This window comes from Anabrus simplex, chromosome 1, assembly GCF_040414725.1.
Source record: "Anabrus simplex isolate iqAnaSimp1 chromosome 1, ASM4041472v1, whole genome shotgun sequence".
NCBI classification, from domain to species: Eukaryota; Metazoa; Arthropoda; class Insecta; order Orthoptera; family Tettigoniidae; genus Anabrus; species Anabrus simplex.
Window position 1 is genome coordinate 692,944,155 of NC_090265.1, and position 21,522 is coordinate 692,965,676.

The window sequence follows — 21,522 nt, forward strand, 5'->3', positions numbered from 1 at the left end:
CCACCTTTGTTTCAGTACTTAAGTTACATCACTTATGGTAATTGTCGATCCATTGGTTTGTAGCGAGACTATCAGCACTTCGTTTGTAGTTGCTACTGGTTGGCAATATCCCTACTGATGCTATAAATTGTTTTTCATCTGTAATGTTTTATTTTAAAATTTCTAACTTCTTTGCTACTATTTCTTCCTTTCTTAAAAGAAGCACCCTACATTTTTCCTATAAAAATTGGAAGAAAAGTGGGTCTGTTATGCAAATAAATAAGTTATTATGCATAAATATTCTGCTTGTTTTGAGGACTGCCTCGGTATGATTCTTCAGATCAGCGTCATACAAATACCAATTAACAGTAACATAATATACATTAATAGATCTCAGACCTTTCTTATGATTCTGTTGTTCTTCAATATGTTGGGGTTGCAGGTGCAAACAGTGTCACACACATGGATTTGGCACTGTTTTACATCCAGATGTCCTTCCTGTTTTACAGCCAAATGCCCTTCCTGATGCCAATCCTATGTAAAGGGATATATTCCCTGTTATGTGTTTCTGTGGTAGCTGGTAATGCTGACCAGCCAAGAAGCAAGATATGACCCTGTTTAATAAAATTTCAAAATTAAAACTAATTTAAAGTAAGATATTGAAGGTCTCATGCATGGTTCATGTCTCTTCAATATCCTAGTAAAAAATCATTGCACATACAGTAGTTCGAAATATCCACAGCTTGTTTCCAGTCATCTGACCGGATCAGGAATGGAATGAATGAAGCCCCCATGTAGCAGCGAGGATAGGAATAAAACACAAGATGGATCAGAAATTTTGTTCCATTTGTAGAGGAAGTCATTACATGCTCCATGTTTTGTACGAATCCTGTTGGCAGTTTTCCACATATGTCGAGGCAGATCAAAATCAGTTGGTTTACTTTGGGTGTTTAAAACAGTTATAATGTCCGGTGATGCATAGTGTCTGGTAACTAGTTTTTTATGACGACAGTATTCCCAAAATTTACCTGCTAGTAGATACTGTTTGTATTTCATTGGGTGGGTTAAAAACAATTTATGAAAAAGAATTGCCTATAAAGTTCAAAGTTGAACCTCAAATATATTTCATTCTGTTGAGTTTCGATTATTGTCAGTTTACATACCTTGTATACCCAGACGTCAAACGGCAAGTTACTGAACAGCCATTTACTCTCGCTTTGCGCTTGCAAATTCCAGTTTTCCGTTGTTATGAGCATGTTTGATGTGGTGGTAGCGTTTGGCATCGGATGGTTTTCTTTGTTCATACTGAAAGCCCACCTGCTCCATGCTATGCGTGCCTGTGTTTTTGCTTAAGAGTTAGCAAAATTGTGTTGCTTCCATATTCACTACGAAGCATGCAGCTTTATTTATATTTATATTGAAGCCCTTATTGAAAAGTTCAACAGCAGATTTTATTGCTGGAAGTCTGGATTTTAACCTGCCAGATAATGCACTTGGAATGTAGTCATGAATTGGGTTGTTTACAAACAATTGAAGATGAATTGATGATACATAGGTTATCACACTGGTTGAGTTCCATTCACCTAATTGGCATTGGAAACTGATGGTGCTCCCAACATGATTGGTACATGATTTGCCGAAATTTGTGTTGCATGGTTAGTATTCACTGCATTACTCGCAGGTTACAAGTAAGTTTATTGAGTGCTGTTAAAAATGTATGATCTATTGATGTCATAGATTTTGTACTGAACAATGTACCATAAAATCCCGAATACCACCCGCACTTTTTTCCCCAAAATATTGGTTCTAAATCTTGGGTGTGGGTCGTATTCAAGCCCTTCATTCTCGTAAATATTTACTGCGTTTACATGAAGTATTGAAATAGATTTGAATACGGTTACCGTACTCAATATACCACATGTAAACAGGCATTCAAGTCTTGTTGTGTTTTAGTTGCGTTCTAGCAAACAAGATTGATTTTTCTTAATACAGTTACAGTGGAATATAAACGCGAAATGTAAGATAATGATATACGGTAAATCAAAGAATATGGGTAAATATGCGGTAAATATGAAAGCTGCTGCTGCGGATGCTCGATCGTCATTTGTTTCACAAGTGTTGCTGGCATGCTGGGTGCAAGAATAGCTGATCTCGCGGGATATCATACTTTGCGAGAGTCAAGACTGTTGGTTACGGAAGTCTAACTCACTCACATTCGAGTTCCGTATCTGTCCCATGAAAGTGCTGTCTCGATAGTAAACGATGGATTCAAAACAGCGTCTGCAGTCCTTTACTGTGCAAGAGAAACTTAAAGTTGTAAGCGAAGCTGAAATATATGGAAATCATGCCGTTGGCAGAAAGTACGATATTGATGAATCGTGTATTCATGATTGGCGGAAGAAGAAGGAAAAGCTTCTAAAATGTAATGGCGATCGGAGAGCGTTCTGCGGACGGAGTGCAGTGTTTCAGGAAATTAAAGAACGACTCCACAAATTTGTGATGGAAGAACGTGAGTTAGGATATGGTGTTTCTAGTGAAATGTGTTAATTGAAGGCACTAACGATCTCAAAACACAGGGTTTTACTGCAAGCTGCGGTTGGATCGGAAACTTTTATCGGAGAAAGGGATTGTGCATTTGGAGACGTACGCCTCTCATAATGTCTCCCTGGGCATATGAAGAAAAATTAACGGCCTTTCAACATCACATTATTCATTTGAGGAAGCAAAATTCTTATTTGCTGTTGCAAATTGGGAATGCTGACCAGACACCGTCTATTTTGAAATGCCATTGGAAAGTACAGTGGATGCAAAGGGTTCTAAAAGTGTAACCATCAGAACAGGTGGTAACGAAAAACAACGATGCACGGTAATGTTGTGCGTATTAGCGGATGGAACCAAACTCCTTCCATATGTTGTTCTGAAAAGGAAAACGCTTCCAAAAGGAAACTTGCCATCTGGTGTTATTGTTAGAACACATGAGTCTGGCTGGATGGACAGTGCGTTAGTTGAGGACTGAGTGAAGTGCGTTTGGCAACGTCACCCGGGAGCTTTGTTACAAAAACGAAACATGCTTGTGTTGGATAGTTACCAAGGACATACAACTGACACCATAAAAGATATGATGAGGAAAGGAAAAAACCGATCTTGCGATAATTCCTGAAGGACCCACTTCTATTCTACAGCCGTTGGATGTGTGCGTGAACCGGTCTTTCAAAACTGCAATGAAACGGTTATAAACCGAATGGATGTCTGATGATCACCCGTAACACCAACCGGACGAGTGAAGAGGCCTGAAGTGGGGCTAATATACAGCTCGATCAAGACCGCATGGGTGCGCATTCCCAACGATCTAATGTCCAAAAGCATTCAGAAATGTGGAATTTCAAATTCAGTCGAGGGTAGTGAGGATGGCTATTTGTGAAAAGATGCCAGCGACGAAAGTTCCTATGTTGAAACTTCGGATGACGATGGTGAATTGTGAATGATCTGAGTATTGGACCAATTTTATCGATGTTTTTTGTGATGATTTTATTAATTATAAGCTGTTTGAATTTATATTTGTGGTATATTTGAAGAAAATTAAATGGGTATGTAAGTTGTTTGATTTTTTACTTTTTCCGTATTTTGCGTCTCAAATTTAGGGTGCGGGTCTTATTCGGTGGCGGGTGGTATTCGGGATTATACGCTATATAAAATATATATCAATTTTATCAATGTTCTCCAAAGTGAATGCGCCAGTTAAGAGATGTATCTGGAATTCTGACGTTGATACTTCCAAAAGTCCTATACCTTCATGCTGTGAGATAAATTTGGTAGACTAACTGCTTTAGCTAGAGATTGGAAATGTATCATCATCTGTCTTGAATGTTTTCACACTTCTGAGAAGAATGCTTATGCAATTGCTCAAGGATTTCAGGTTTGTAAACATGACACATTTCCTTCTTAATTAACTTCTCTTAACCGGGCGAGTTGGCCGTACGGTCAGAGGCATGCGGCTGTGAGCTTGCATCCAGGAGATGGTGGGTTCGAATCCCACTGTCGGCAGCCCTGAAGATGGTTTTCCAAGGTTTCCCATTTTCACTCCAGGCAAATGCTGGAGCTGTACCTCAATTAAGGCCACAGCCGCTTCCTTCCAACTCCTAGGCCTTTCCTCTCCCATTGTCACTGTAAGATCTATTTGTGTTCATGCGTCATAAAGCCACTAGAAAAGAAAAACTTCTCTTAAAAATTCTGTCACCATGCAGCTTCATGTTAAATGTACAGGAACGGCTTTGATAGCACTTGTAGAAAGCCCTGGTGCTCATGAGCAACTGTTTTTAGAACATATATGTTTCCAAGGTAAATTTGAGGGTGTGCATCTACAGGGGTTGAATAGTAGTACCAGTTCTTCTCTTCAACCTTAGAAAGAAGCTGTGGTGCAAGATGGAACAAAATATGTAGAAGAAAGGTTTCGAGACAACTGCCATGTGGCAGTCCTATTTCTGGCCTTTACAGAGAGAGGCCATAGTTTAGTGTAGGCTAGGCTACGCTCTCTTACCTCCTATAGAGAGAAGGACCCCTCTAGTGTGTTCTTGTGGTGCCGAATTCACCATGGCCGACATCCTCACAAAGTGCAACAATCTCTCTGGCCTAGGATGGAACCTCTGCCTGCAGGAGACACTCCTATCTCATACTAGCCGATGACAAAAATATTGCTGATATCGTCATTCACTTTATGTGGGCATATACATTTCATGTGTTCTGTTATGCAGAGAAACGTTCCATTTAGATGCATTTGTGTCCTTTTCGGCTTAATACAATATTTTTTGTTTTAATTTTTAGTTCACTTTCAAATTCTTCTACTGAATAAATATATTTATTTTACTTTTTTTCCATTTAATTTGTTCAGGGAGAATCATTACCACATCGTACTTCCTCTTAAAACAAAAATCACCACTACTTTTCAAGAGTGAACATGGCATTCAAAAGTATACTTGGGCACTTGATACTTTTACCAAGCCAAAAAGGAAGGAACTTGAGAATTTTGGAGAAAAGGAGATCAAAATATTGGTACAGCATTTTCAGAACCAACTTGTGGGTTCTACCATTTACCTTCTTCATGAATTCAGAGTGCATGGCATTGGGATGAAGTTAAGTGAGGTCTTCAGCAACATATCAAACAAAGATTTTGATTTTAGGCAAGCTTCTCCGTATTATGTCAGTGTTACGTGCGTTAAGTGTTTCTTGTGAGAGGAGATTTAGTTTAATGAACCTAATAAAGAGCAGTTTGAGGTTGTCGGTGGGATCAGACCGCCTTATTAATTTAATGTTAATTAACATGAATGGCCCATCATTAGAAAATTTTGATCCATCCAAAACAGTGGTACAGGTAAAACACACTATGTTCATATTGCCTTCAATTGCTGAAATCTTCAAGGAATATTGTGTGCACTAAGTAATGTTTGTACTTTTTATGCCAGTAACTATAATTTAAGGCCAAGACATGTAGGCTTATGTATCAAATTTTATTACAACATTTATTATAATTTGGGTCCACCTTGTGTGTATATAATAAATGTTGTAATCTTGGTTCAATATGGACAAACAATGAAGTTTATTGATTTAATCAAATTTTATTAGTATAATCATGATGCCTGGTTTTCAGAACTGGCATCTAGATCAGAAGAAAATGTTTTTGAGCCATGCACATCTTCATGTGTATACAGTACATCACATTACAAACCACCACAGAAACACACAATAGCTAATACATCCCTCCACATAGGGCTGGCATCAGGAAAGGCATCCTGTCATAAAACCTGGCTATATCCATCAAAAGTGCCGACCCCAGGTAATTGGGAAAAGGCCACTGTGGTGCCTTATGTAACTTCATTAATGTTGACTATTACCTTTAGACAAGTTAGGCAAAATGTAGTTTGATTCCTTTAGTAAATTACTTCTCATTCATTGTATGTTATGCTCAGCTTCCAATAGACCAGAATGGTGGCGAAGGAAAGTGTTTATACATAGACACCGAGGGCACTTTTCGTCCAGAGCGACTGTTGGCTGTGTCGGAACGCTACAAGTTGTCAGGAAACGATGTCTTAGACAATGTTGCATATGCCAGAGCTTATAATACAGATCATCAAACGCAACTGCTGATACAAGCATCAGCTATGATGGCTGAGTCAAGGTAGGTGTTTCTCACTTCCATTGTGTAAGAGGTATAGAACTAGATGAGGCTACAGTGCTAGTTGCAAATAGAGGATTGTAGAGGCACTTAGTTCATTCAAAGAGGCTTTCAGTCTGAATGCTATGATGAAAATGTATGTGTGTATTTTTATGAGTTGGAATGTGTTACTTATGTGGTTGTATTGTAAGAAATGGATGAGAATAGTAAAACTCTCCAAGACCAAATACTTGATATTCAGTAATTTAGTGTTCGCTAATTAATTTGTTTATTTATTTATTACTGAGTGAGTTGGCCATGTGGGTAGGGTAGCGCAGTTGTGAGCTAGCATTTGGGGAGATAGTCATTTCAAACCCCACTGTTGGCAGCCCTGAAGATGGTTGTCTGTGTTTTCCATTTTTCACACCAGGCAAATGCAGGCGCTGTACCTTATTTATTTATTTATTTATTTATTTGTTTGTTTGTTTGTTTGTTTGTTTGTTTATTTATTTATTTATTTATTTATTTATTTATTTAACAGACTATGATGAAACTTATGGAAAAAATACTAAAAACTAATTTAACTTTGAAAACTTATTGTATATAATATACAGATTCACTGTAAAAATCTCTGTCAAGAAGTACCTTTAACTATTTTTTGACGAAGAAAATGAGCCAACCTTGTGTATCTGAATGACCACAATCAGTCCACGTTAAACAGCTGAACAACGTTGATACTTGGGAATTCCTTCAACAGATCGTTCAATATGGGTGCCGTGTGACTTACATTGCATTGGTAAGATACTGAATTCTTTGCTGTAGTCTTCCATCACATACAGATGCAGAAGTCTCAGACTGTAGTTCTTTAATAAAGGTATTATACTGAACAGACAGTGTTCATAAGTTTTCCTGGTTCAAATACTTTGTTTCATGGATCAATGATAGATGATAGAAACATATATGGAAATGACATGGTATTCATTTATGAAAAGGAATGGATTATGACAACTTGTGTTTTCCAAATTTAGATGGTTTGCTATTACGTATTTTCTGTGGTGTTACACAGGATTGACTTTGCATCGTACTATTATAAAGAATCTGGTAAGCTTCAAGATATGCGGATGTTGCAAAGACGAATTGAATTGATATGATAAAGAAACATTGAAATTTTCAGGATGTTGAAGAAAGAGCACAAACTGCTACCGACCATCAAGAAAAGAAATCTTGAATTTATCGACTAAATTATGTCAGGGTACAAATAGGAGCTCTTGCACGTTATTATGGAAGGAAAAATCATGAGAAAATGTGATGTTGGCTGATGACTGAAACTGAAATATTGCTATGGATTTTCATGAACCAACCTCCTACAGGTAGCAATAAATAAAGGGCACGTTGTCATAAGAATCGCCAACCTCTTAAAACTGCCAGGAAGAAAATAATAATTGAATGGTGGATCAACAAGCAGAAATATTACTGGTAATACATGGAGTGAAAGGTAGTTAACATGTAGATGTAATGTAAACTTCAGTGTGTTAAAGCTGATGATGTAGATATTATAAGTATTGTTAAAAAGGATGTTTGATAATGAAAGTGATTGCTAAGTATTATCTAAAAAGTGGTAGTTTTCAACTGTGCATGAAGAATGAAGGCGGTTAGTATCTCCCAAGCTATTTCTAGCTGTTTTCATTGGAAGTTTCTGATCTGATATTATTTTCTTCTAAATGCAAATGATTAGAGAGAGAGAGAGAGAGTATGTGTTTTTTAAATTCTGAAGTATTATTTAATAACAAAGAAATTCCCTAAAAAATTATTATTTTCATAATTCTGCATAAAATCAAATAAAGGCTTCAAATTAATGGAGATCAAAGGTTGGTATAATTTTTTTAGGAACTCTATTTTTTATTTGTTAGTGTCACTGGAAGCACTTAATCAAGGCATAAAGCATTGTGTTACCATTTTCTTGTTGAAGAAATGGTCTCCTCAGCCATTTTTGTATCGAAGAAATATTGTTCTGCTCCTTCTAATCTTCCTTACAGTGACCAGTTGTTTTTTTTTTTTTCCCCCTTTCTTCATGTATTCCTTAATTATTTCAGGTATGCTTTACTTATTGTGGATAGTGCTACAGCTCTGTACAGGACAGACTACTCAGGGCGAGGAGAACTTTCAGCTCGGCAAATGCATCTCGCTCGATTCCTCCGAATGTTACTACGGTTAGCAGATGAGGTAAGCCATATATTTTGTCATAGAGCAAAGATACTATTTACGATATGTACTCTTGCATGATCCCTCTTTTTCATTGTTAAAGTCAGAAACCTGAACAGATGTTATAAGCACATATTTCAGTACAGTGGAACCTCGATTTTCCAATTTTGGAGGGACCGCAGAAAAGAACGTACAACACAGGAAAACGGAAAATCCGGATACGAATGAAAACCATCAATAATTTGGTTAAACATCACAAAAGTAAAATATGTATAATTCTAATCTTACAAATACTCCTAAACTTATTTTTCAACTTTTGAACGAATCTACTCCTGAATACCTATCCTCACATTTTAACTTCCCCTCATCTATCCATGGACGTAATACCAGATAGACGTCTACCCTTATGATACCGGTTAATCATTCATCTGTATACAGCCACTCTTTCCAAGTGTCTGGGGCAAGGCTATGGAACACTCTCCCTGTCAGTATACGTAGAGTTCGTGGTTTATAGCATTTAAAAATCAAGAGATTTAGCGTTTTGATTTTCAAATTTAGCATTTTGCAGCATCTGTACTTCTCAAATTTAGCATTTTGTACCAAATTGGTTAAAAATAGACATAATTTGCAAAATTGCACTCACAACAGTTGGGAGTAAAGTCATGTTGTTTAATTACACATTGCTCTTCATGCAGTTTTGAATACACTATGGAAAATAAGATAAACATCAACATAAGACTGCAAGAAGTATTAACAGACACACATGAGTATACATATTTACAAATTTACAAACCCAATCTCAAAATGAAAAATACTATTCTGAACGTATTAATTGAGCTGGCCCTGCGGTGTACGGGTAGCATGCCTGCCTCTTACCCGGAGGCCCCGGGTTCGATTTCCGCCCAGGTCAGGGATTTTTACCTGCATCTGAGAGCTGGTTCGAGGTCCACTCAGCCTACGTGATTACAGTTGCGGAGCTATCTGTCGTTAAGATGGTGCCCTCGGTCTAGACAGCCAAGAATTACGGCCGAGAAGATCCGTTGTGCTGACCACACTACACCTCTTAATCTGCAGGCCCTCGGGCTGAGCAGCGGTCACTTGGTAGGCCATGACTCATCGGGGCTGTTGCGCTATGGGATTTTTTTTTTCTTTTCCTTTTTGAACGTATTCATTTATCAGAGTACAAGAAGACCTACAAGGAAGAGGAATTTCAATGATGATTGAATTACAACATGCCAATTGTTTGAATGGTGTCCTTCATTCGAGACCGACTATCAGGGCCAAAATATGCACTGCAGTGCTGCCGAGACAAAGGAAGGAAACTTTAACCTAAGTGCCATCAACATTTAAACAGTGTCAGTGTTTTTTTTAATTTTTTATTTTAATGTTCTGCAGGTTCTGTTGGTGATATGCCTCGAAGCCCTCGACAAACTGATCAACAGTGACGCTTCTAAAATATGGCAACTTATGCTTCAAAAACACAAGTGCTTTGGATTCCAGAGCACTGCTTTGTCCTGCCACTGCAGGATTAAATAAATTGCACACTTCATTGAAAAACACGTTAGTATCACTGACGCTCACGTGCTTCGAGAGCTTAGTTATGCATGTAAGCATACACTGCTTAAGTTGCACTTAATTTCCTCTTTCTTCATATTGCTTGCCAAATAAACCTGTTGTTCTGCATTTGGTGTGCTCGTCCTGAATAGAACAGCACCACGTCTGCCTCGGTTGTCCAACGTCTCGTCTGCGATTACTGCAGTGGGTTTCCCATCCAATGCAGCATTCACCTCTGCCCTTGCTGAATCTCCGCAATGTGGAACATACTCTGTACTAAGGATACTACCTTGAGGAAGATCTCCTGATCCTGGGATGTACTTATGGGGCCAATAACATTTCGTTAAACATAGTAGTAATAATAATAATAATAAAGTTTAGAAGTAAGGACAAATACTTAAACATTCTGTGTAATGTTGGCCTAGCGAATCACTGAACGAGTTTTGAAGCTTTTCCCTATAAATTTCCTTTTATGTACATGAAAATAAGAGATTATTTTACATTCTAGATCATCTATTAAAATGTAACATTTTAACCTTCATTGGCTAACATAAATGTTTTAACACTTCGGCTACCGTTGCGGCTGTTAGCCACACTTGCATCTTTCTAACTGCCAGTGCTATTGTTTAACTTAAATGCATAATGGACAGCAGGTCTCTTAAATCAGTATTATAGTCCCGTTTTTATGAGTTTCGACTTGACAGTTAGCCGGAAGTCAGACGGTGGTGCCAAACTGCTACGAATGCAAACAGCTGATTTACGATACACAACACGAACAGAAATGCATATACTGGAATATAAGTCCATAATCAGTTATTCTTTGTAGCAACATACATGATTCACATAAGATGAACAATAATACAAAACACATTTAGGATAAGGCTACAAGATAAAAATATGTCAATGCTCAAACAGATAAAAAGTGAGAAAATTAAATTAAATTTCTACTCACCATGTAGAAGATCTCGCGTTGCTTTTAGATTCAGTTTCCCGTAATGAAGTAAATAATCCTACAAAGCGAAATATACCACTCATTTCTGAGTCGCTATCGGCGTTGTCATCGTCTGTTGAGGTTTCACTCTCGCTTGACCCTAAAGAGATAATAAAGTCTTCAACATAATCGTCTGTGAGACTTTCTTTCTCCCAAGCTCTAATCATCTCAGATTTCGTGTGTCTCACAACGTTGCTCCAGTCCTCCGCACTTATACGGCCTACGGCTTCGAAAATAAGTCTTTCAACTTCCGAAACTGTGAAGAGTCGGTTATTCTCAGCTATATAATCCTTCAATTGGGCCCAAATCAGTTATATGGTGTTAAAATGGCAATGGTATAGTGGAAGGTGAACTACTTTATGCCCGTTCTTTCTGGCTGTTTCATCCACCACATAAACTGGGCACTGGGGCTTGTTTTGTTTCAAGAGATGCGTAAGATCCACCTTCCCCATGTCATCGCGAACCGAAATATTGTGCTCTTTTCTCCACTTAATCAGCTCATTCTTTCTAGCCCCCATAGTTTGTCCTTTGTCAAGAATGACTTCCTAACATTACAAACAATTTCCCGAGCCTGGCTCTTTAGTGGAGTACCGTGTCCGAAGGGTTTTCTTCTCTTGGGAGCATCATCCTTAGACGTAGGCGTCGACAAGACAGAATATCAAATTCACACACGGGCCTAAAATTAACCTAGCGAGCTCGATAGCTGCAGTCGCTTAAGTGCGGCCAGTATCCAGTATTCGGGAGATAGTAGGTTCGAACCCACTGTCGGCAGCCCTGAAAATGGTTTTCCGTGGTTTCCCATTTTCACACCAGGCAAATGCTGGGTCTGTACCCTAATTAAGGCCACGGTCGCTTCCTTCCCGCTCCTAGCCCTTTCCTGTCCCTTCGTCGCCGTAAGACCTATCTGTGTCGGTGCAACGTAAAACAACGAGCAAAAAAAAAAAAAAAAATACTAACCTACTATATTACTACCGAGCGAAATATTAAACTAAGCTACTATATAAACTAGATCACCTGTTACATACTATTCACTACAATATAACGTGCTATACTATTAAATATACTAAACAAATCATTTATAAACTCTACACTACGAAATATAAACGAACAACAACCTAGCACAAAGACCGCGAAAAGAACTGAGCACAAGACAGCACACAGCTGATAGCACGTGGTTACAGTAAACAACAAATCGACAACACTGCTAACCAGAACTGGAGTCTAACGCGCTCTATCGGAGTGATCGGCTGCCTATGATTGGCTGTTGATTAATTCACTTACCCTCCGCCAAAAGGCAGCGCTCAAACGTCAAGTCAAAACTCATAATAACTGAACTATAGTAAGTACTATTTTTCGGAATGATTTCTCCATTACAACATATTTTAGAAGCTTAAACATTATCACAATTCTTATTGTTCTAAGACATCAATTTTCAGTTGGTTTTAGTTCACGTCGGTAAGCCTGTCTTTCCTTTGTATGCACAATATCAGTATGTTGATCATATAAATATAATAAAGGCGAAAAGAAATGATGAACATTCAAAATATACATTAGCCAAAGAGTACAGGTCCGAACAAAACAAATATATCTCGCATATTACAAACAACCGAAACAAAACTTTTCTTTTCAGTTACATATTTTAGGTGGATAGCCACACACCTTCACGCAGAATCCCAAGGAATGTAACGGTATTCTTCAGAAGATGCTCAGCAAGCGGTTAGCTACAGAAGTAGTAGTTGCTGGTCAAGTTTCTAAGTAAGTATGCGTATATTTTATATTATGACAAAAGTTTTATAATATGTACTAATTTGTATCAGACATTAATAATTTTATAGTTGATATCGTTGAAAACACCTGTTTACAAAGCAATTCACAAAACAAAATAATAACAACATACACCTACATTGTGACCAAAAGCTGAGGCACACTGGCTAACGTTTGACAGACAGCCACCGATCTGACACCTATAAACTTAAAGTCACACTGGGCGCCTCCTTGTCGTGGAGACTTCTGGAAACCGTCCCGCCTAATGGGGAAGGGTGTAACTTAGGAATACTGGCTCCTTCCATTACACTGTGGTACGCCGAGACGGAACGGCGAGTTGATTTCAAATTTTGCGGCCAACAGACGCATACGTTAGCCGATGAAGGTTAAAATAACATACATCCACGTTGGTTTGGTTTTTATTTTTGGTCGAAAAATAGAATAACCGAAACTTAAATTCCACGTGGAGTCATCATATTAGGAAACATGCATCCGCGTGTTTGTTGGTCAAAAGTTTGAGACCTAACCTAAAATTCATCAAGGCCGTATAGCAATCGGAATACTTCAAAACAACCATACATGTGGTTTTTTTTTGGAGGGTGAGGGGGGATATACGCTAGTTTATGAATATTTCAGAGTAAGTTAGGCTATACCACTCAAGATGGTGTAAATGTATTTTAAACACAAATATAAATAACGTCCAAAAATATGTCTGAAATCGGCACTTTTCACGGTAGTCTCGGAAAGCAGGGGGATTGTCCAGCTTGTGGATGCGGATATTAGTCTGCAGGCACATCTTCACAGTATCCTCAGTGAAAGTTTGTTTCTTGCTGTTTGCTGTTTTTGTCTTTCTATCCATTTCTGCTATTGTGCCTTGATGCCACGTTGTTCGCATACTGGTTGGGAAAAGAATCGCTCCTCTAGTTTCTGCTTTTGCAGTATTTCTACAAAATAAATTTCTTCTTCCATTCAAGTCTTTGATTGCCACGTCGGCACATCAATATATTTTATCGCTTACATAAAAATGTTCTGATTTGTAACTCTCGGTACGCTGTTTGATCGTAACTTCGCTTCTACCCGTGGCTACCAAATAATAAATCGCTAGGATACTTTAAAACAGAACTACTACTAACACCTATGTCAAGAATAACCGACTGTGATCAAGGGTCAGTACAAAGCGAATGAATGGGTGTGCTTGAAAGTGTATTAAGCTGTTTGATTCGTTGTTCTTTGCACTGCTCTTTGGCCGTTGAAAGATATTTCACACATTGAAAGATTTAAGACGCTGTAATAATTCTTTCCCCTAAAATTAACAACATATATATTACCGGTATTTTTAAGAAAAATACATTGTTGTTAAAAAGATATGTTTATCTATATATATAAAATAGCTTGTCCTGACTGACTGACTGACTGACTGACTGACTGATTCATCATCGCCGAGCCAAAACTACTGGACATAATGAAATGAAATTTTGGGGATACATTCATATTAAGATGTAGGTGCTCGCTAAGAGAGGATTTTTGGATATTCCGTCGCTAAGGGGGTGAAAAGGGGGGTGAAATTTTAAAATGAGTGAATCTATATCTCAAAACTTTAAAAGTTTACAAATGTAAAAATTGGTATTTAGAATCTTCTTTAAAAATAAGGAAATACGTATTTTTTGTTTTCAGAAAATCCCAATAGGAGGGGTGAAAATGGGTGAAAAAGGGGTTGAATGCCTTTAATCAGGATACTGGTACTTATATCTCAGAAACTGAAGGTATTACAGACCTGAAAATTGGTACTTTTGATCTCTTTTAAAAATAAAGAAACACGTATTTTTTTGTTTTTGGAAAATCCAATTATTAGGAGTGTGAAAAGGGGGTGAATTTTTAAAATCAGTGTATCTATATCTCAAAACTTTGAAAGTTTACAGATGTAAAAATTGGTATTTAGAATCTTCATTAAAAATAAAGACACACGTATATTTTTGTTTTCGGAAAATCCCAATAGGAAAGTTGGAAAGGTGTGAAAAATGGGTTGAATGCATTTAATGAGGATACTTATATCTCAGAAACTGAATATATTACAGACCTGAAAATTGGTGTTTTGGATCTCCTTTAAAAATAAAGGAACACGTATTTTTTGTTTTTGGAAAATCCAATTAATGGAGGGGGTTGAGAGGGGGTGAATTTTTAAAATGAGTGTATCTATATCACAAAACTTTTAAAGTTTATAGACGTATAAAATTAGTATTTAGAATCTCCTTTAAAAACAAAGAAACATGTATATTTTTGTTTTCGGAAAATCCCAATAGGAAGGGTGGAAAAGGGTGAAAATATGTTGAATGCCTTTAATGAGGCTAATTATATTTCAGAACCTGAAGATATTACAGACCTGAAAATTGGTATTTGGGATCTACTTTAAAATAATAAAGAAACAGGTATGTTTTGTTTTTCTGGAAAATTTAAATAATGGGGGGTGAAAAGGGGAGTGAATTTTTAAAATGAGTGTATCTACATCCTAAAATTTTAAACGTTTACAGATGTGAAAATTGGTATTTTGAATCTCCTTTAAAAATAAAGAAACATGTATTTTTTGTTTTCGGAAAATCCCAATAGGAGGGGTGTAAAAGGGTGAATAGTGGGTTGAATACCTTTAATGAGGATACATATATCTCAGAAACTGAAGATATTACAGAACTGAAAATTTGTATATGGGATCTCCTTTAAAAATAAAGAAACACGTATTTTTTTGTTTTTGGAAAATACAATTAATGGCGGTTAAACAGGAGTGACATATTGGGGTGAAGTTTTTTAAAGACTATATCTACAGAATATCTGAGAAACATAGAATGTTACAGACGAAAAAAGTGATATTTGGAATCTCCTGTAAATGTAAAGAAACATAGGCGATTTGTTTTTGGAAACTCCTCTTAAGGGGAACTAAAAAGGGGGTTAAATTTTAAAATGAGAAGGTATACAGTATATCTCAAGAAGCTTAACATGTGACATAAGTGAAAATTGGTATTTTTATCTCTATAAAGATAAGGAAACGTGTATTTTTAGTTTTCGGATATAGCACTTGGGTGGAGGGGGGGGGGGTAAAAGTGACTAAAAATGGTGTTGAATTCTTTTAATTAGGCTACTGTTATCTCAAAAATGAAGATGTTACAGATGTGAAATTTGATATTAGGAATCTGCTGTAAAAGTAAAGAAGCACGAATTCTCGGAAAATCCAATGAATTGGAAGGGGGGGAGGTGAAAGAATTGAAAAATTAATTGACTTAATTGTATGAGAATACTTACATCTAATAAAAACTAAAGTTGTTAGGGCCTACAGACGTGAAAATTGGTATTTGGATCTCCTTTAAAGACAAAGAAAGGCTCGTTTTGTGTGGGGGGGGGGGGGAGCATCTTGGGAGACGTGAGTGAAAAGGAGTTGAATTCCTTTCATGAGGACACATAAATCAAAAACTGAAGAAGTTACAGTCATGATAATTGGTATTTAGAAGATCCTTTACTATTAAAGAAACAAGTATTTTTTGCCGGAAAATTCACTAGAGCGGGGAGGAGGAGTGTGAAAGTGAAGAAAAGTGAATTATTTTAATCTGAAAACTGAAGGTAATAGACGTAAACAATGGTGTTTGGAATCTCTTTTAAACATAAAGAAACATGCCCTCTTTTCGTTTTTTTTGGGGGGGGGGGGGTAAATAAACTTAACGGCGGTGGGGTGTAAAAGGAGTTGAGACCAATTGATTTTACTGTTCATAATGTATTTATAAGGAACCTCCGTTGCTCAGGCGGCAGCGCGGCGGCCTCTCACAGCTGGGTTCCGTGGTTCAAATCCCGGTCTCTCCATGTGACAATCGTGCTGGACAAAACGGAGGTGGGACAGGTTTTTCTCCGGATACTCCGGTTTTCCCTGACATCATTCATTCCAGCAACACTGTCCAATATAATTTTATTTCATTTGTCATCCATTAATCATTGCCCAGAGGAGTGCGACAGTTTCGGCTGCCGGCACAATTCCTATTGTCGCCGCTAGATGGGGGCTTTATTCATTCCATTCCTGACCCTGTCGAATGACTGGAAACAGGCTGTAGATTTTCGATGTACTTATTCTGATCATAAACAGATCATTTTTAATCTTTCCTGGGTTCGTTTTCAAAAGCCATCTTTCCCTTTGGAGAACGTTCTTAGATTACAGTACCTTCTCTTGGCATATAAATAAAAATTTACACTCATTTGAAATAAACGATAGGAATGAGATTGACTGTCCAGTTTTCACATCTATAATAAGGTCAACAATGCACGGAAGTATGTCAGTCGTATGGCCAGAAATCCCCCACAGTTGCCTACGCGCGACAATAGTGCTGGTCACATTCTCAACAATGACAATGGCAGCAGATGTAATTTACCGCCAAGTAGCGGTCTTGCATCTTGCTGTTGGGTCCAGAACATCTATAATAATAATAATAATAATAATAATAATAATAATAATGTTCTGGACCGTCGTCAAATGTGCGGACCGCGCTGGAAACGGGTCCTGGACGGGTAATGACTAAGAATGCAGTCCGGCTGCGGGTTTAGAAACGCCAAGGCACCCACGACGACACCACGCCGGATCTCCTGAAGGATTTCATCCATATTAAAAATGCTTATAGAAAAAGATGGCAAAGATCTAGGGGCGCAACTGACTGGGTGGAATACCTGGACCTAGCCCGGGAAGTACGAAATCAATTGCTGGAAAGAAAGATTGAAGAATGGAGGGGGATTTGCCGTTATCTATTAGAAAACGAGTCAGATCGCGAATTTTGGCAGATTTTCGCAGAAAACGAGCCAGATCGCGAATTTCGGCGGATTATATATCTAAAACAATAAGCATTCAATTATAAATTTCAGTATAATACCGTAGCGAAGCACTGGTACCTTGCTAGTTTCACATAAAACCGAGAATTTTGCATAAATTGCACAATTTCGCATTTTATCGCTAATTCAGAATCGCTAGAAACCACTCGTAGAGGTTATATAAGATGAAGGCACATATACTGACAAAGTGTAACATATTTCGCATGTATCGCAAATGCTAAAAGCCACAAAATAAGTATATGTAATAGCACTTAAATGGTCTCATTTAAGCGGTCTTGTCGAGATTTCCTCTTAAATATGTGATCAGTTTGTATGAATGTTAGTGTGTATGAGTGCAAGTATGATTTAGAGCTAGGTGATGTTGATAGATAATATTAATCATTAAAAATAATAGTTATAATAAGTTATGATATTACTCCATTAATTTAGGTAGTTTCTAGAGATTGTTAACAATGTTATTTTTCTAATTCATGTGTCTGTGTACCGTATGTTGTGGTAAAGTGTAAGAGAGCGGTGTGAGCCCTAACTTCTTCACATACAAAGGCATAAAATAAATAAATAAATAAATAAATAAACTAAACCATATTAAACCAAACTACAGCCCCAATGGGCCTTCGCATACCAAGTGACCGCTGCTCAGCCCGAAGGCTTGCAGATTATGAGGTGACGCATGGTCAGCTTGATGAATCCTCCCAGCCTTTATTCCTGGCTCTCTAGACCGGGATCGCCATCTCACCATTAGATAGCTCCTCATTTAAAGGTAATCACTTAAGCTGAGTGGACTTGGAACCAATATTCATATCCAGGTAAAAATGCCTGACCAGGCCGGTAATGAAACCCGAGTCCTCCTGGTGAGAGGCAGGCAAGTTACAGAGATGCCAACTATTACGAATCACACACCACAAATTATGATTTTTTGTTGATTTTTAAATCTAAGTGTCTGAAGTGTTCAAAAGGATGCACAAGGAATGCCATTACAGCTTGAATTCTCAGAATATTATTTTTAGATTTCTCAGTAATCATTTATACCCCTTTCCTGTCCCTTTTTTAAGAATATTTTGATTTTTCACACGCCAAACGCATTGTGTCCTTCCAGTACTGGAAATATAGGCATCTGTGAAGTGGTATATCTTGTGGAGTTGTTGTCTTTGTTCGTCACATGATTAGACTTCCATGCAAGTATGCGAGGTCTTTGTTTTGGCGGCCGAGTGGTGACAAACTCTGTTTAATTGTGAATACTGTGTGCGTGACTGTTGAAGTATTTATTGCAATTTTGGTTGCCAAATTTACATATATTGTTCTTCTAGGATATACACTAATTGTGTGTTACAAAATGCGAAAGGTTTGAAATATTGAAGCGATTTCTTGTGCAGGAAAGTACGTGTGATTACGTTACCGTGAATAGTGACGCAAGTAATAAACCAGAAATAGTTCAAAAATTTAGGAAGGAATACTAAAAAAATGGCCCTGTTTACTGCGTTCCTCAAAATCTCATTCACACATGTTTTGTAGTGTGTGTAGCCGTGATTTTTCAGATGCGCATGATGAGGAAGAACAAGACTAAATTCCGTGCTAATATGAACTCCACCGAGCTCGATAGCTGCAGTCGCTTAAGTGCGGCCAGTATCCAGTATTCGGGAGATAGTAGGTTCGAACCCCACTGTCGGCAGCCCTGAAGATGGTTTTCCATGGTTTCCCATTTTCACACCAGGCAAATGCTGGGGCTGTACCTTAATTAAGGCCACGGCCGCTTCCTTCCCACTCCCAGCCCTTCCCTGTCCCATCGTCGCCGTAAGACCTATCTGTTTACATAAAATCAGCTTCATGGTCCGTATCGCACTTCAATAGATTCACAATTAAGTATTTATTTTCCACCTAGTCGATACAATGATTGCTTAAGGCAATTTTTAATGGTCAAAAGTGGTACATGTTTCGTATATTATCGACATCTTCAGCCACATAACACTGTTTAGATGAAAAATGTATAAAATTGACAAAGTAATGCTTTAGAGGAAGTGTCAATTTTATACATTTTTCATCTAAACAGTGTTATGTGGCTGAAGATGTTGATAATATACGAAACATGTACCACTTTTGACCATTAAAAATTGCCTTAAGCAATCATTGTATCGACTAGGTGGAAAATAAATACTTAATTGTGAATCTAGACCTATCTGTGTCGGTGCGACGTAAAGCAACTAGCAAAAAAAAAAAAAAAAAAATATGAACTCCAAACTGTTAAGTGCTCTGTCAGTGCAGAGGATGCACATGATATCAAAAGAAAAAGCATGTCACCAGTGTACATTTACCAAACAGGAACTACAAGCTGCTAAGGGAGCAACAACAGCACTCAACAAAAGAAATTGTCCTTCAACCTCCACTCAGATATGTACTGTAGATCACCTGTTACTTTAGCAGGTAAGAATCATACACTCTTTATATGCCAGTCTTTGAATAAGTTACATTTGGTTGAATTGTATGTTAATTGATTTCCAAGGATATGTAAGTTAGTAAGATCTCTGAAAAAAAAATCTTCGCCCCCCGCCCCGGTCCCCTAACCTTGGACATAAGGTAGGCGTTTTACAAGTATGAACATTTGACGAAACTCGTTCTGTCTTCAAGAAGAGGTGTTGAAATGTGCTCTTGTCTCTTTCTAATTGTTATGGCCACTGCTTTATGATTTGTAAGGATTCTGAAACAGTATCTCCCGAATGCAATGCTAAGGTGGTCCCTAATGCAAGTTCACCGCTGATCGCTTATTCAGTACGGTATACAAGAACCTCGATAATTCAAAATTGGTTATTTCAAAATCTCACCTAATTCGAAGCAGTTTCTCGTTCCCGGAAACATGAGGTACGGTTTTGCATGTTATTTAAATCGTTTATTTCGAAATACGGATAATTCGTAATTCGAAGAACAATGTCGGCCCCGTTACCAAAATTTAGACTTGTAATTCGAAACTGCTTTTACATTTTGAAAAAAATAGTACTTGACAGAGTAATTTAAATTCAAAATTTATCCGCGTCATGAAAGATCCCATCTTTCGGAACGTGCAGGGGTAACTTTGTGCACTTTCACCTACTTCAGCGTGTCTACAGTGTGCTTCATATCTGCTGTGTTCGAGCGGAATTGTAATTATTTTGTATTCAGCATTTTAAGGAACGCCACAATATCACGTAGGCCAAGCAGGAACTGTGTGGAGAGGTGGAATGCGCGAACACTGGCAATGCCGACAGTTGGCGGAAAAGCTTGGCTTATAGCCTATAAATCAATTCGTATGCACCGAACAATATTGTCAATGCCGATGAAACTGCATTGTTTGTTTGTTTTATTTTCTTAAATGCTGAGGCCAAACGGACTTATGGTTTTAAACAAGAAGAGAATTGCCAGCCAGGAAATGTACTGTGTTGCTATGCAGTGCACTCGGAAGCGAAAGTTCGAAAAGCCACGATGTTTTAAGGGCGTCGGGCACTTTCCATGCCACGCCAGTACTAGGCATCTAAAAATGAAGACAGTACAGTAATCCAAAAGATAAAGCATTTGCACAGGGGAACCAGCATAATTTTTCCTTGTCTTTGAATATTGTTTTTCTTCATTTCGTTGCGTGAGGTTATGTTTGCCATTGTTTTTTACAAGTGCAGTAATTGAATAATGTAAATGCACCTTGTTGGATAAATTTCTGAAATAGTGTTTTCCATGGCATTTGAAAAGTTTAAACTGAGAATCAAAGTGATTGCAAGCATTAATGGGTCCTAGAAGTGCCATGACAGGAAATCATACTAGTATAATAGTATAATCACTATACTGTTGTTGTAATGTACGATAAGCCGTGATGTTTTAAGAGGATCGGGTACTTTTGTGCCAGCCCAAGGCATCTAAAATGCATATAGTACAGTAATCCAATGAATAAAACACTTGCACAGGAGAGCCAGTATAGATTTCTCCTCGTCTTTGAATCATGTTTTCTTTCTTTTGATTTCATTGCGTGAGGTTATGCTTGCCGGTGAGTTATCCAAGTGCATTATTTGAA

General features: G+C 37.7%; 1 protein-coding gene across 2 annotated transcripts in view; it reads left to right on the forward strand.

The window, feature by feature from the left end:
* Positions 1-21,522, forward strand: part of spn-A (RAD51 recombinase homolog spn-A) — an 80,925-nt gene that overhangs the window by 7,281 nt on the left and 52,122 nt on the right. For both annotated transcript variants that reach the window (XM_067135958.2, XM_067135959.2), the window contains 2 exons: positions 5,943-6,151; positions 8,221-8,350. In XM_067135958.2, coding sequence (XP_066992059.1) covers positions 5,943-6,151; positions 8,221-8,350 — 339 coding nt within the window. The remainder of the gene's footprint in view (positions 1-5,942; positions 6,152-8,220; positions 8,351-21,522) is intronic.